The sequence below is a fragment of the Mustelus asterias genome, chromosome 21 (assembly GCF_964213995.1).
Source record: "Mustelus asterias chromosome 21, sMusAst1.hap1.1, whole genome shotgun sequence".
In the NCBI taxonomy this organism is placed as follows: domain Eukaryota; kingdom Metazoa; phylum Chordata; class Chondrichthyes; order Carcharhiniformes; family Triakidae; genus Mustelus; species Mustelus asterias.
The window spans coordinates 17468897-17483959 of record NC_135821.1 but is presented as its reverse complement, the minus strand read 5'-3'; the positions used below and the strand labels follow the sequence as shown (position 1 = coordinate 17483959).

General features: G+C 47.8%; 1 protein-coding gene and 3 non-coding genes across 4 annotated transcripts; all 4 read right to left on the bottom strand.

The window, feature by feature from the left end:
• Window positions 1-239: 239 nt before the first annotated feature.
• rpsa (ribosomal protein SA) lies at window positions 240-12871 on the bottom strand. The gene is made up of 7 exons (XM_078237568.1): window positions 12758-12871; window positions 9331-9499; window positions 6827-6945; window positions 5730-5975; window positions 2686-2814; window positions 1886-2129; window positions 240-421 (listed from the first exon to the last, which is right to left on the bottom strand). The coding sequence occupies exons 2-7, from the start codon at window positions 9461-9463 to the stop codon at window positions 327-329; spliced, it is 966 nt and encodes a 321-aa protein (XP_078093694.1). The 5' UTR covers window positions 9464-9499; window positions 12758-12871; the 3' UTR covers window positions 240-326.
• On the bottom strand, window positions 4286-4437 carry LOC144509559 (small nucleolar RNA SNORA62/SNORA6 family). Its single transcript, XR_013500485.1, has one exon. It is a non-coding gene; the product is annotated as a small nucleolar RNA SNORA62/SNORA6 family (small nucleolar RNA).
• LOC144509558 (small nucleolar RNA SNORA62/SNORA6 family) lies at window positions 6573-6733 on the bottom strand. The gene has a single exon (XR_013500484.1). It is a non-coding gene; the product is annotated as a small nucleolar RNA SNORA62/SNORA6 family (small nucleolar RNA).
• Window positions 7427-7582, bottom strand: LOC144509557 (small nucleolar RNA SNORA62/SNORA6 family). Its single transcript, XR_013500483.1, has one exon. It is a non-coding gene; the product is annotated as a small nucleolar RNA SNORA62/SNORA6 family (small nucleolar RNA).
• Window positions 12872-15063: the final 2192 nt, after the last annotated feature.

Below are 15063 nucleotides of genomic sequence, written 5' to 3'. Positions count from 1 at the left end.
TTTGGGGCATTTGAGAAAAGGGCATCAGGTGCCCAGGAAAAAAACAGCCTCAACATCTGATCAGGTAAAAACTGGAACAGAGAGTTCCATTTGTTTTTTAATGCTGGGATCAAAGAAAAGGTCAAATTCATTCAGTGCACACACAAAGTTTAGACTCAATTACAGATATAATTAGCTTGACATGATGGCAGCAGAGTGCTATGTGAAACCCTTTAGAGAGACAACACCAAACAAACATGTCTTAAAAACACATCGCTTTTATTTCCTTCTTTTCAAACAAATGCAGATGGGGACAGGTCAGCTCCTGGTCGATTCCAACCTCAGTCTTAGGACCAGTCAGCGGTGGCACCACCCCATTCTGGAGCCTGTGCAGTGGGAGCAGCAGACCAGTCTTCAGCAGCAGGCTGGGCACTCCAGTCCTCTGTTACAAGAAGCAGAGGGGAAAAACCATTAGAGAAATCTTGCACTCTGAAGATCCTTTGTCACCAGGAGAGCCAACAGTGGATCCTATAGTGCTGCTACAATCAGCAGAGTCAATGAGCATCATTGCACATTTTACTCTGTACACATTTCAGAATTGACAGTGGGATAGCCCCTACACCAGCTCCACTTGGTTGCTAAGTTGATGTTAGAATAGAGAACAGTACACCCCAGGAACAGGCCCTTCGGCCCTCCAAGCCCATGCCGATCATGATGCTCTAACTAAACTAAAAAAAACCTGCTCTTACTCGGTCTGTATCCCTCTATTCCCTCCCTATTCATGGACCCAACCAGATGCCTCTTAAATGTTGCCAATGTGCCTGCTTCCACCACCTCCTCTGGCAGATGTTCCAGGCACCCACCACTCTCTGCATGAAAAACTTCCGCGCACATCTCCCTTAAACTTTCCCCCTCTCACCTGTGCCTCTTTGTAATTGACACTTCCACCCTGGGAAAAAGCCGCTGACTATCCACCCTCTCTCTCTCGATTTTGTCAACCTCTATCAGGTCTCCTCCTCAGTCTTTCCAGTGAAAACAATCCTAGTTTATTCAACCTCTCCTCATAGCCAACGCCCTCGAGACCAGGCAACCTCCTGGTGAACCTTCTTTGCATTCTCTCCAAAGCTTCCACGTTCTTCTGGCAGTGTGGCGACCAGAACTGCACGCAATACTCCAAATGCTGCCTAACCAAGTTAGTCAATACCCTTATTTCCTCTCAACTCCCCAGGTAGCTACACCTGGATGTTTCCCAGATACTTCAGGAACTGCAGACCTTGAACCGTATAAACCCTCACACCAAATACTGCATTCAGTCACTTTCATTTTTGTCAAAAAACACAGTCCTCACTGGGCTACAGGAGTCTGTCCTGGGCTATCAAGAGTTACAGGATCCTGTGCTGAACTGTCTCTGGCAGCTGAATTCTGTCCTGGCACAAATGCTGGACCCATTTTATTTTGCAAGCCACAAGATCTACAAGCTACGATGAATTCTGAACTTTGTGATAGGGCACAATATCGCACACCCACCTGAATCCGAAAACAATTCCTCGTAAATACAAGGTGGCCAGCTGACCAGTTCGAAGGGGGATAATCATAGCACAGATTAATGCTTTGGAAAGTCAGTTATCAGGCAACATTTTCCAACAATAATCTCTTGCGTTGGTTAGAAGTGAAGATCTAAACCCTTCTGACGATCACAGGACATGAACAGATATCATGGGAGTAGAAGATTGGGCTCTTGAATGTTGCACAGTTGGTGGAACCATACGCCAGAAAAAAAACATTAACCGAAAGGGTGAGCCGATACCGAAAAATTGAAAGCTCTTTAAAGGTCACCTCTTCCCCACCCAATCTCCCATCGCTAACTGCAAATCATTCAGAAGACACTGTTCATCCCTAAACTCACTTGTGGCTGGCTCAGCGGTGAATGTTGCCGGCTTCACGTATGGACCTGCCGCCTCCAGCGTCTCGGCCAGATTTTTGCCAGTGGCAGCTGCAAACTGCTGGATGGGCACAGACGGGACCTGCACCCCCTCAGACCAGTCGGTGACCTCGGGCTGGACAAACTCTGCAACGGGGGCGGTCCATTCTCCCTGGTACTCCTCCTTGCCAGCGGCCTTCTCTGCAGCAGCTTGTTCCTCCTTCTCGATCTGCAACAGGATTTGTTTAAAAAAAACATTACAGGACAAGCGACAAAAGCACAAAGTCATTCATCAATCCAGCTGAAAGATGACTACGTCAAGAAAGACGCAAACTCAGCTGGGTGCCGGAGTGGTGCATCAGTGACGGATAAATTTGGAGCTCCTAAAATGTTCACATCTATATCCGATGGCAGCAGAGTTCCCGCAGTCTTAACCAGTCACTGAGAGACAATGTTATGTCCACACAAGTAAGGAGACACACACTGGCACACTATCCAACAGCTCAGAAGCAAGGTACTTTGTGGGGAGACTTTGAACATAAAGGCGTCAGACACAACGGTGATCATAGCAGCAGAGGAAGATATTGCCACTGGTGACTACTGCCACCTGCTTGAAAAATAACCACAGGACTGGAGGAATTATTCCGTCAAGCCTCAATTCTGAAATGAAAAAACATTTAAAACCGGGACAAAGATCCCCAGGAACAAGAAAGTCTCAAGTTTATCCTGAAGGCTTGGGGAACCCGGCGAAAACTTTCAATAGCAAGTTAACTTGTCAAACGCACCTCATCGGGATCCCTGTAGAAGTACAGATCAGGCATCACTTCCCAAGGATGTTCGCGGCTAATGGTGCCACGCATGCGCAGAACCTCCCGGGCAAGCATCCACCACATCAGACCAATGGAGTGGGCGCCCTATCGGAAAAGACAAACAGTTATGCCTGAAGTGCCTGCTGCAAAACCTAACTCATCAAACAAAGTGGATTTGAAATCCGAGTTTTATAGCACGGAAAGAGGTCCTTCGGCCCATCATGTCTGCGCTGGCCATTAGGTGCCTATCTTTTCTAATCCCTTTTTCCAGCACTTGGTCTGTAGCCTTGTATGCTGTGGCATTTCAAGTGCTCATCTAAATGCTGTGAGGGTTTCTGCCTCTCCCACCCTCTCTGGCAGCGAGTTCCAGATTCCCACCACTCTAGGTGAAAAAGCTTTCCCTGAAATTCCCTTTAAATCTCCTGCTCCTTACCTTGAATCTCTGCCCCCCCCGGTAATCAACTCCTCTACGGGGAAAAGTTTCTTCCTACCTACTCTGTCAACATTAAGAACATTCAAATGGTTATTGGATAAACATATGGATGATATTGGAATAGTGTAGATTAGAGGGGCTTTAGATTGGTTCCACTGGTCGGCGCAACATCGAGGGCCAAAGGGCCTGTACTGCGCTGTAATGTTCTATGTTCTCTATCAATGTCCCTCAATTTTGTACATCAAGTCCCCCTCAGTCTTTTCTGCTCTAAGGAAAACAACCCCAGTCTAACCAGCCTCTCTTCTTAGCTGAAACGCTTCACTCCAGGCAACATCCTGGTGAATTTTCCCTACACTTTCTGTAGTGCAGTCACATCGTTCCTATAATGTGGCGGCCAACAGTACTCTAGTTGTGGCCTAACGAGCATTTTATACAGCTCCATCACAACCTCCCGGCTCTTGTGTTCTAAGCCTCGGCTAATAAAAGGAAATATCCTATCCCATCTGCCTTCTTAACCACCTTATCGACCTCTCCTGCTGCCTTCAGGGATCTTACACCCCAAGGTCCCTCTGTGCTTGTCCATTGTCAATTCCCTCGCCTTATTAGTCCTCCCAAAATGCACCCTTTTTCAGGGTTAAATTCCACCCTGACTGTTTCTCTTCTGGCAGCGGTGCTCAGTAACAGCAACTCACTGGGTCTGGCCAAATGCTGCGCACCATGAGGGGGGAGGTCACTGCCATCACGGAGTACCAATGTTACCTGAAGACAGCAACTCACTGCGGCCAGTACCGTCCCACAGCCATCTAGATCCTGGAAGGAAGGCAGCACTGAGCCACCCCAATACCCTCATATCACCAAGAAATTAGATACAACCTTGGAATACCCCAAAACACATTACATACAAATTCCTGTTTAACCTCCACTCCCCAGCCCCCAGTTAGATTTTCTATTGAAGTATACCTATCTGACTCATCTAAAAGACATTATTATAATTTTAAAAGTTTTGTTTGAATTACCCAATTTAAACAATGCCTACTCCAAATGATTACATGCATTGATTTATTGTGACTGTTCAGAGCACTCCTGAACAGTCAGGGTGTCTCAGTCAGTTACCTGGTACTGAACCTATAAGCATTATGCTGGCAATGTAGCAGGGATTACTACCAGATCTTACTCACTGAGCCAGAGACTCGAGCAGTGTTAGAGATTCCTGCAGAATAATGTCGCACATTTCCTACTCTCAGAGTTCATCGGCCACTGAGTGGCCTCAGCTCCAAGTTCTAGCAATGTGCACTCGTGCATTGCACCCCCACCACAACCAAGAAACCAGGTTCCACTCGTAATTCCCCTTTTACAGGCCCCGGGTGGCGTCTTGACAAAAGTCCATATACACAACATCCACCGCGTTTCCCCACCCACCACACATTTCATCTGCTCAAAGAATGTATCAGGTTTGATTTGATTTATTATTGTCACATGTATTAGTATACAGTGAAAAGTATTGTTTCTTGCGCGCTATACAGACAAAGCATCCCGTTCATAGAGAAGGAAAGGAGAGAGTGCAGAATGTAGTGTTACAGTCATAGCTAGGGTGTAGAGAAAGATCAGCTTAATGTGAGGTAGGTCCATTCAAAAGTCTGACGGCAGCAGGGAAGAAGCTGTTCTTGAGTCGGTTGGAACGTGACCTCAGACTTCTGCATGATTTGCCTTTCTGAAACCTCTTTCCAATTCAATTTCATTACAACTAAACATTTTGGTCATTTCAGAATTCAAGCCACTGATATGAAACGAGTCTGCAAGTCCCTATTAAACTGGTCGCACCCCCAGCTCTTTCAATCTCGCTTTCATCTCCATTTTGCTCCCGTTTATTACCTCCTCTACCTCATTTTGAATAAATTCAGGATTTAGTTCCTTGCACTGGAACAAAGCACCTGACAATCCTGGAGCAATACCACCAGCAGAACGAGGGATTCTCCTGCATTTCTCTTAACTCCCCATCCTGGCCACTCCATTAATTGAATAAGAAAAGTGGATGGTTCTAACACACGCCCAAGAACAAGAAACTTATGCTCATCAACTTTTACAGAGTGAATGTAGCCCAATCCATCATGCAAACCAGCCTCCCATCCATTGGCTGTCTACACTTCCCGCTGCCTCGGCAAAGCAGCCAGCATAATCAAGGACCCCACGCACCCCGGACATTCTCTCTTCCACCTTCTTCTGTCAGGAAAAAGATACAAAAGTCTGAGGTCACGTACCAACCGACTCAAGAACAGCTTCTTCCCTGCTGCCATCAGACTTTTGAATGGACCTACTTTGCATTAAGTTGATCTTTCACTACATCCTAGCTATGACTGACTCTACATTCTGCACCCCATCCTCTCCTTCTTCCCTATGTACTCTATGAACGGTATGCTTTGTCTGTATAGCACACAACAATACTTTTCACTGTCCAAATACACGTGACCAGAATAAATCAAATACTTAGAGGATAGGAACCTTAATTATGAGGAAAATAAAATAGAAACTTCAGAATAAAGTTCTAATTACAGCAATTAAATGAATTCACAGTAATAACCGGCTGTACCTTGTTGTTGCATGGGACAGCAATATCCACATAACGCAGGGGCGAGTCAGTGTTGCACATGGCAATGGTGGGGATGTTAACGTACGATGCTTCAGTTAAAGGCTGATGATCCTGTCGAGGGTCCGTCACCACCAAGAGACGGGGCTCCCTGAAAGCAGCCTGGATCTGATTGGTGAACGTACCTGGGGTGAATCTTCCAGCAATGGGGGTGGCACCAGTGGCAGCGGCAAACTTGAGGACAGCACGCTGAGAGAGAGGATAGGCAGTCATCATGAGGAACATGGGAAGAGCTTGCTGCTAACCTGGCTGAGCCCTCACACACAGCTCTGCTACAGCTGACCAGGAGACACAACATACACATGCAGGCAGCACAGTGGTTAACTCTGCCTGCCTCTCAGCACCAGGGACCGGGTTCGATTCCCGGCTTGGGTCACTGTCTGTGCGGTGTCTGCACGTTCTCCCCGTGTCTGCGTGGGGGTTCCTCCGGGTGCTCCGGTTTCCTCCCACATTCCAAAAGACGTGCTGGTTAGGGTGCATTGGCCGTGCTAAATTCTCCCTTCGTGTACCCGAACAGGCACCGCAGTGGCTAGGGGATTTTCACAGTAACTTCATCACACTGCTAATGTAAGCCTACTCGTGACACTAATAAACAAATTTTGAAATTTAAAAAATGGCTTCAACATATCACTGCAGGGAATTAAAACAAGGCCAATCTCTCATATCCCCCTTCAGTATTAATCTCCCTCTTACATGTTTCTATTATCAGCTTTCAAAAACTTGCATCTAAAGTTAAGCAGCATTCCGCAGTAACACCGACGCATTCTCCGAGTCCGATTTGATATAAATTGTGACAAGAGTTACTATCAAACCCCACTCATCGAGTCACTTGGACCCTTGTGGTGTTAGCGAAAAAACTGTCAGATTTACTGTTGCACATTTCCGACACTTGAGAGATCACTGGCCAAGACACTGGCCCAAATCCCCAAGTTTTAATAATGTGCATTTTCGCGGCACAATGGTAAACAGTGGTTGGTGGTGATTACAGGACAGAGGGGCCACCGCCACCCCGGCAACAGGGGGGCCACTTCGATACGCACCTGTCCAAACGGTCTGGAGGAGATGACGCAAACATCAGCTGGGTTCTCAATCGAGACAATGGCACGGGCAGCAAGCAGCAATTTCTCCCAGGTCTTTTTCAGGTTGATGATATAGATACCTGTCAATAAACAAAACATACAAATATTAAAAAATTAAATACAAATCAGAATTAATCCTGGGATTAGCATCCAGTGTTGTATAAAACCCCCTCCTGTCTCCCAACCGTTCCTGATTCCGTCCCCAGAACCACAAACTGGAACTAGGTACTTGTGGGGCGACAGGAAAAAGAACACGAGTGGAATTCAGTCAACATCTCAAACAGCCCAGCACAGACACAATGGGCCAAATAGCCTCAAGTGCTTCCAGGAGAGGTGAGACACTCTACAAACAGCCTGCATTTATATTGCAACTCTAACAGTGAAGTGCCGCAATACACGTCAACAAACCTATCAGAGAGTTTGACACTGAACCCACACATAGTGTTATTAAGACAAGTGGTCACAGGGATGATGTTAAAGAGTGTGTGGTAGAGGGCTTTAGGAAGAGCACTTCAGAGCCCAAGTTTACCTTCCCCGGGTATGCTACGTATTATACAGGTCTATTGTGGCAGGAACTACTATCAAACTCCACTCATTAAGTCGGTGACTTTAAGTGGTGTTAGCGAAACACCTGCCAATTTACTGTAGCACATCTCCGACACTCAGAGTTCACTGGCCAGAAACTGACCTCAGCACCAAGTTTTAAGAATGTGCAGAACTATTTTTTTAATAAAAATCAATCACCCCCAGGTTCCTCGGAGGCTGATACCAAGCTTGTCAATTCCCTAAAGGTACACATCAGTTTCTCAGCCCTTCTCCAGAACCTGAATCCTCCTCTTGGGACATAATGTGACTAACATAGTCTGAGATAACAATATAGTTGTCTTTCTCAGCTCATTGAACTAATCGATGTACTGAAATTTCAACCCTCCCCCGGAACATCTTACCAGCCAAGTGGCGCCCTGCAGACAGGTCACCTTGAGCATTGCTTGGATATAACACACAGTAAACTCAAAACTATTAATGTCATTGCAGGAAAGCAGAATTTTTAGGGTATGGTAAAACAGGATACTAGCAATCCAGAGGTCTTGACTAAAGATCCAAAGGCACAAATCCAAATGCCTCCGGGTGCTCCGGTTTCCTCCCACATTCTGAAAGACGTGCTGGTTAGGGTGCATTGACCCAAACAGGCGCCGGAGTGTGGCGACTAGGGGAATTTCACAGTAACTTCATTGCAGTGTTAATGTAAGCCTTACTTGTGACTAATAAATAAACTTTAACTTTAAATGCAATGGCTACAACTGGAGAGTTTAAATTCAGTTCATTATCTGGAATAAAAAGCCAGGCTCAGCAATGACGACCATGGAATTGCTGGATTTATATAAAAACCCATCTGGTTTTTATATAAAAACGGTACGGTAGCACAGTGGTTAGCACTGCTGCTTCACAGCTCCAGGGTCCTGGGTTCGATTCCCGGCTCGGGTCACTGTCTGTGTGGAGTTTGCACATTCTCCTCGTGTCTGCGTGGGTTTCCTCCGGGTGCTCCGGTTTCCTCCCACAGTCCAAAGATGTGCGGGTTAGGTTGATTGACCAGGTTAAAAAAAAATTGCCCCTTAGAGTCCTGAGATGCGTAGGTTAAAGGGCTTAGCAGGAAAATATGTGGGGGTAGGGCCTGGGTGGGATTGTGGTCGGTGCAGACTCGATGGGCCGAATGGCCTCCTTCTGCACTGTAGGGTTTCTATGATTCTATGGTTCAGTAATGCCCTTTAAGGAAGGAAATCTGCCGTCCTTAACCGGTCTGGCCCATGTGTGCTTCACGGCTCTGAAATGGCCTGGCAAGTTGGTAGTAATGGGCAATAATCCTGGTCTCACCAACAATACCCACATCCTTCCAATGAATAATAAAAAAAGCAAAGGAATTGGGAAAACCAGGTGGATTTAATGGACCAGAGTTCAAACTGAGGCCAGACTGTCAGAAGAAAGTCTCCTCAGCCTGCCAGCTGCAACTGCAAGTGAAGCCAGGTGGGAAATTATGTGTACACCTGTGGGTGTCACTAATATGCATCATTATGCTTCACAGGAGTGTAATCTGACAAAATAAATACAGCAATACCTAAAAATTCCAATAAAGAGGTACATTTTAAGGAGAGCTAGAGGTATGGAATATCATGATCAGAGCTTTGGTATCCTGATGCACAGCTGTACACAGACACCAGGTGCCAGAACAGGGGAAGAGTTCCCTTCCCACAGTGACATCCCTTAACTTCAGCCCAAATATAAAATTGTGGAAGAATTCCTATCACGGGAGATGCATCCAATAGGGGTTTTGTCCTATTGGAGCTGATTACACTGGGTTATTCTGAGGCCTTCAGCATTGGTTTGGACTCTAACTCCACATGATGCCAAGAAACCTTTCCAGGGGAACTTTAAACTTCACCCCCTTGACTCAGCTGTCAGGTGCCTACCATCACTTTTCCTCTTGTAGACATACTGCTCCATCTGGAAGTCCAGGTTGGTGCTGCCCAGGTGGGTAGAAGCAGCAAGGAACTTGAGGACATCCTCCTCCTTCATCTGCAGCACGTCGAGACCTCCGGACATTGTGAACGTTTCCCTTTATAAGCAACGATGGGTAACCTGAGGGACAAAAGCGCGACACATTAAACAGATCCCGAACATGGACACACAAACGTACTCGATGGGTAACCTGAGGGACAAAAGCGCGACACATTAAACAGATCCCGAACATGGACACACAAACGTACTGCACACCACAGGTACAAACTTCAGAACTTCTCATCAGAGGCTTCTCTCATCAGGAGCTTCTGATGAAAAGTCCCTGACCAGAAACATGAACGCTTTCTCACTCAACAGCTGCTGCCAAAAGCTGCTGAGAAATTCCAGTTATTATTTCAAGATTCTAGCATCTGCAGTACTTGGCTTTTGTATCATATTTTCACTGTTGTCCCAGCTCAAATCAAACACATCAGCACAGAGCAGCAATTACATCAAGTCTGTGTGACTCGCACCTGCCAAGAAGGTTGATAATAACATTCAATACCCACATCCTTCGAATGAATAATAAAAAAAGCAAAGGAATTGGGAAAGATTACTGCACGTCGGAATCTGAAGAGCCAAATGGACCCAAAACATTAACATCTTTCTCTCCAGAGTCTGCCAGACCTGCTGAGTTTTTCCAGCATCTTTGTTTCTTGGTCGGTGACTTTGATGGCTTGACACAGCATGGAAATAATGTCTACCGGGGCTACTATGTGGATAATCGACAAGAAGCAGTACCCTAAATCATCAAGGCTTCTTGACAAGGCGCTGCTGATGTTAACCTATGCCACTTCAAAGGACAATGGCAGCAGACACCTGGGAACACTGCCACTTGGAACCTTTCTAAACCTCTCACCATCCTGATTTGAAAACATAGTGACTGTTCCTTCACTATCGCTAGGTAAAAATCCTGGAACTCCCTCACCAACAGCATTATGGATGTACCTGCACCACAAACATGTGCGGGTTAGGTGGATTGGCTATGCTAAATTGCCCCTCAGTGTTAGCAGGGGTCAGCAGGGTAAATATGTGGGGTCACAGGGATAAGATAAGGCCTGGTGGGATTGTTGTCAGTGCAGGCTCAATGGGCCAAATGGCCCCCTTTTGCACTGTGGGGATTCCATGATTCTACACGGACTGCAGGGGTCCAAAGTGGCAGCTCACCACCACTTTCTCCAGGGGTAATATGGGATGGGCAATGAACACCATCTTGCAAGTTGGTAGCTGCAGTTGTGCCCCTCACTGACACGATTTGGGAGTAATTGACCTCAGGACCACCACTTGTGGTGCCCCCCTTTAGTGTCACATTTGGCGGACCCTCTGACACCTGATCGCAGTCTAGGGCCAAGACTTCAATCGAATTAGTGGTTAGCACTGCTGCCTCAGTGCCAGGGACCCAGGTTCAATTCCCAGTTTGGGTCACTGTCTGGGGGGGGGGGGGGGGGGGGGGGGGGGAAGGAGGAGTCTGCACATTCTCCCCGTGTCTGCATGGGTTTCCTCCAGGTGCTCCAGTTTCCTCCCAGTCAGAAAGACGTGCTGGTTAGGTGCATTGGCTATGCTAAATTCTCCCTTGGTGTACCCGAACAGGCCCCAGAATGTGGTGACTAGGGGATTTTCACAATAACTTCATTGCAGTGTTAATGTAAGCCTACTTGTGACACTAATAAATAACCTTCAAATCAATACTCATGCTGCTGGTGCCAACCCATTATATAGATGGACTGGGGGGGGGGGGGGGGCACGGGAAGGACACCTCATCAATGCCCCAGCAGCAATCCCTGCCTTCCAACTCTCTCGAGGACAGCGGAATGCGCTCAAACTCATAGAAATCATAGAATCCCTACAGTACAGAAAGAGGCCATTCGGCCCATCGAGTCTGCACCGACCACAATCCCACCCAGACCCTACTCCCATATCCCTACATATTTTACCCACTAATCCCTCTAACCTACGCATCTCAGGACACTAAGGGGCAATTTTAACATGGCCAATCAACCTAACCCGCACATCTTTGGACTGTGGGAGGAAACCGGAGCACCCGGAGGAAACCCACGCAGACACGGGGAGAATGTGCAAACTCCACACAGACAGTGACCCAAGCCGGGAATCGAACTCGGGTCCCTGGAGCTGTGAAGCAGCAGTGCTAACCACTGTGCTACCGTGCCGCCCAAACTGGGAACTGAATCCACACACACTCCCTCCCATAAGTGGAAGAGGGGACAACCCTGCGATTGTAACCATGGGTTCCAGATCCTGGGACACATCACCTGCCCAACTAAAGCTGCTTGCAGGAGGCACCTCTTTATTTCCAATCAGCATTCCAAGAGGCCGTGGAACGATCAGCTAAACAAAACATTCCATTACAAGGGTATCCCATCATCAAAAAATAGTTGGTCTTGGTATCAGAGAGTTTGGCGCATTCAAAGGGTAAGAACTGCTGGCGCATTCAAAGGGTAAGAAATGCCACCTCACAGCCCCAGGGAGCCGGGTTCAATTCCAGCCTCGGGTCACTGTGTAGAGTTTGCACGTTCTCCCCGTGTCTGCGTGGGTTTCCTCCGGGTGCTCCAGTTTCCTCCCACACTCCAAAGATGTGCAGGTTAGGTGGATTGACCATGATAAATTGCCCTTTAGTGCCAGGGGGACTAGCTAGGGGCGGCACGGTAGCACAGTGGTTAGCACTGCTGCTTCACAGCTCCAGGGACCTGGGTTCGATTCCCGGCTCGGGTCACTGTCTGTGTGGAGTCTGCACATTCTCCCTGTGTCTGCGTGGGTTTCCTCCGGGTGCTCCGGTTTCCTCCCACAGTCCAAAGATGTGTGGATTAGGCTGATTGGCTATGCTAAATTGCCCCGGGATGCATAGGTTAGAGGGATTAGGGGGTAAATATGTAGGGATACGGGGGTAGGGCCTGGGTTGGATTGTGGTTGGTGCAGACTCGATGGGTCGAATGGCCTCTTTCTGTACTGTCGGATTCTATTCAGTCTATTGTAGGGTAAATGCATGGGGTTATGGGCATGGGGCTGGGTGGGATTGTGGTCGGTACAGACTCGATGGGCCGAATAGCCTCCTGCACCGTAGGGATTCTAAGAATCCCCCCACCCCCGATAGACATCAGGAAAACCATCCACGTGTTAATGGCCGCCTGCCTGGCCAGCGATCAGAGCCCGAGGCCCCAAAGCCTGAGGCCCAGCCGGGGGAACCGAGTGAAAAGCGCTTCAATCTCCGCCCCCGCCGTTCGTTTCTAGCAGTCGGTGAGCTGTAGTCACAATGCCCGGTGTGTGTGCGCGGCCGGGCTTCGCTCTGCTCTCCCCCCCCCCCCGCTTCTCCCCCCCACTCACTTGGTACAAAGCCGTGTGGAAGCTCGGCGTCAAAGAGGCCGCGCGCAGGAAGTGACGCCATTTTATAGGCGAATCCCGACCCCGCCCTCCGGCTGGCGACCCCGCCCCGACATCCATTTCCGGGGTCGTTGCCAGGGGTGACGGGCTGCGGGTCAGGCTTCTGGTGGAGAGGTAGGCCCGGCGAGTGGCGGCAGAGGGCAGCCTTGGGGGGGGGACTTGTCCTGTTAGCGGCTCCCCGGGCTCCCACTCACTCCAATTTCTTTTTATCCTCTTGATTTATTATTGTCACATGTATTAGTATACAGTGAAAAATATTCCCCTTCCTTTTGAGGAGCTGCTCCTTTTAATTTGTCCCTAAGTTAATTTGAGTTAGTTTACTTGGTATGAAAATAAATACCTGAAAAGTATTGTTTCTTAAACATTTGCTACCAAATAAACCTGTTGGACTTTAACCTGGTGTTGTTAAAACTCTTACTGTGTTCACCCTAGTCCAACGCCGGCATCTCCACATCATAAACATTATGCAGACAAAGCATACCGTTCATAGAGAAGGAGAGGGTGCAGAATGTAGTGTTACGGTCATAGCGAGTGTAGAACAAGAACAAAGAACAATACAGCACAGGAACAGGCCCTTCGGTCCTCCAAGCCTGCACCGATCATGTGTTCCTAACAAGACCATCCGTTTGTATCCCTCTATTCCCAGTCTGTTCTTGTAGCTATCTAGATAAGTCTTAAATGATCCCAGCGTGTCTGCCTCAACCGCCTCACTTGGCAGTGCATTCCAGGCCCCCACCACCCTCTGTGTAAAATACGTCCCCCGCATATCCGTATTGAACCTTGCCCCCCCTTACCTTGAACTTGTGACCCCTTGTGTTTGTCATTTCTGACCTGGGAAAAAGCTTCCAACTGTTCACCCTATCTATGCCCTTCATAATTTTATAAACTTCTATTAGGTCGCCCCTCAACCTCCGTCTTTCCGGGGAGAACAACCCTAGTTTACTCAATCTCACCTCATAACTAATACCCTCCATACCAGGCAACATCCTGGTAAACCTTTTCTGCACTCTCTCCTGGTAGTGTGGCGAACAGAACTGGACGCAGTATTCTAAATGTGGCCTAACCAACGTTCTATATAACTGCAACATCATATGCCAACTTTTATACTCTATGCCCCGTCCAATAAAGGCAAGCATGCCATATGCCTTCTTCACCACCTTTTCCACCTGTGCTGCCACCTTTAAGGATCTGTGGACTTGCACACCCAGATCCCTCTGTGTGTCTATACTCCTGATGGTTCTGCCATTTATTGTATAGCTCCCCCCTGCATTAGATCTACCAAAATGCATCACTTCACATTTATCTGGATTAAATTCCATCTGCCATTTCTCTGCCCAATTTTCCAGTCTATCTATATCCTGCAGTATTCTCTGACAATGTTCATCATGTGGTCGGTGCAGACTCGATGGGCCGAATGGCCTCCTTCTACACTGTAGGGTTTCTATGATTATCCGCAACTCCAGCAGTCTTTGTGTCGTCCGCAAACTTACTAATCAGACCAGCTACATCTAGAGAAAGATCAACTTAATATAAAGTAGTTAATCTACCATTCCAATTAGATAATAATCCAATTCTCTCTTGAATGAACCTTCCTCTTTCCAACGTGCGCTCGGGTTGCCAATTCTGATTAGTTTTTTGATTTGATTTGAGCTCCCTGCTTCTACAGTGATACATCCCTGGAGGTTTTAATCACTGCCCCTCTTGCCCAATCATACAGCCTTTCCAGCCACTAACCTCTTGCCATAGATATGAATTAGGAGGAGGCGACTTCAGAATCCATCGACTTTGGAGCGGCATGGTGGCACAGTGGTTAGCACTGCTGCCTCAAAACGCCAGGGACTTGGGTTTGATTCCCGGCTTGAGTCACTGTCTGTGTGGAGTTTGCATGTTCTCCCTGTGTCTGCGTGGGTTTCCTCCGGGTGCTCCGGTTTCCTCCCACAATCCGAAAATGTGCGGGTTAGGTGGATTGGCCATGCTAAATTGCCCCTTAGTGTTAGGGGGACTAGCTAAGGCAAATGCATGGGGTTATGGGGCTAGGGCTTGGGTGGGATTGTGGTCAGTGCAGACTCGATGGGCCGAATGGCCTCCTTCTGCACTGTAGAGAATCTAAATACTTGATGTGGAAGCAAGTCATAGGCCAGAACTCTACCATCTCGCCCACCACAGAATCACCACGGGCGAGGGTCCAACAACGGAAATCTCCATTGACTTCGGGCGGGAATTTCCAGTCTTGCCCAAGCGAGGCCATA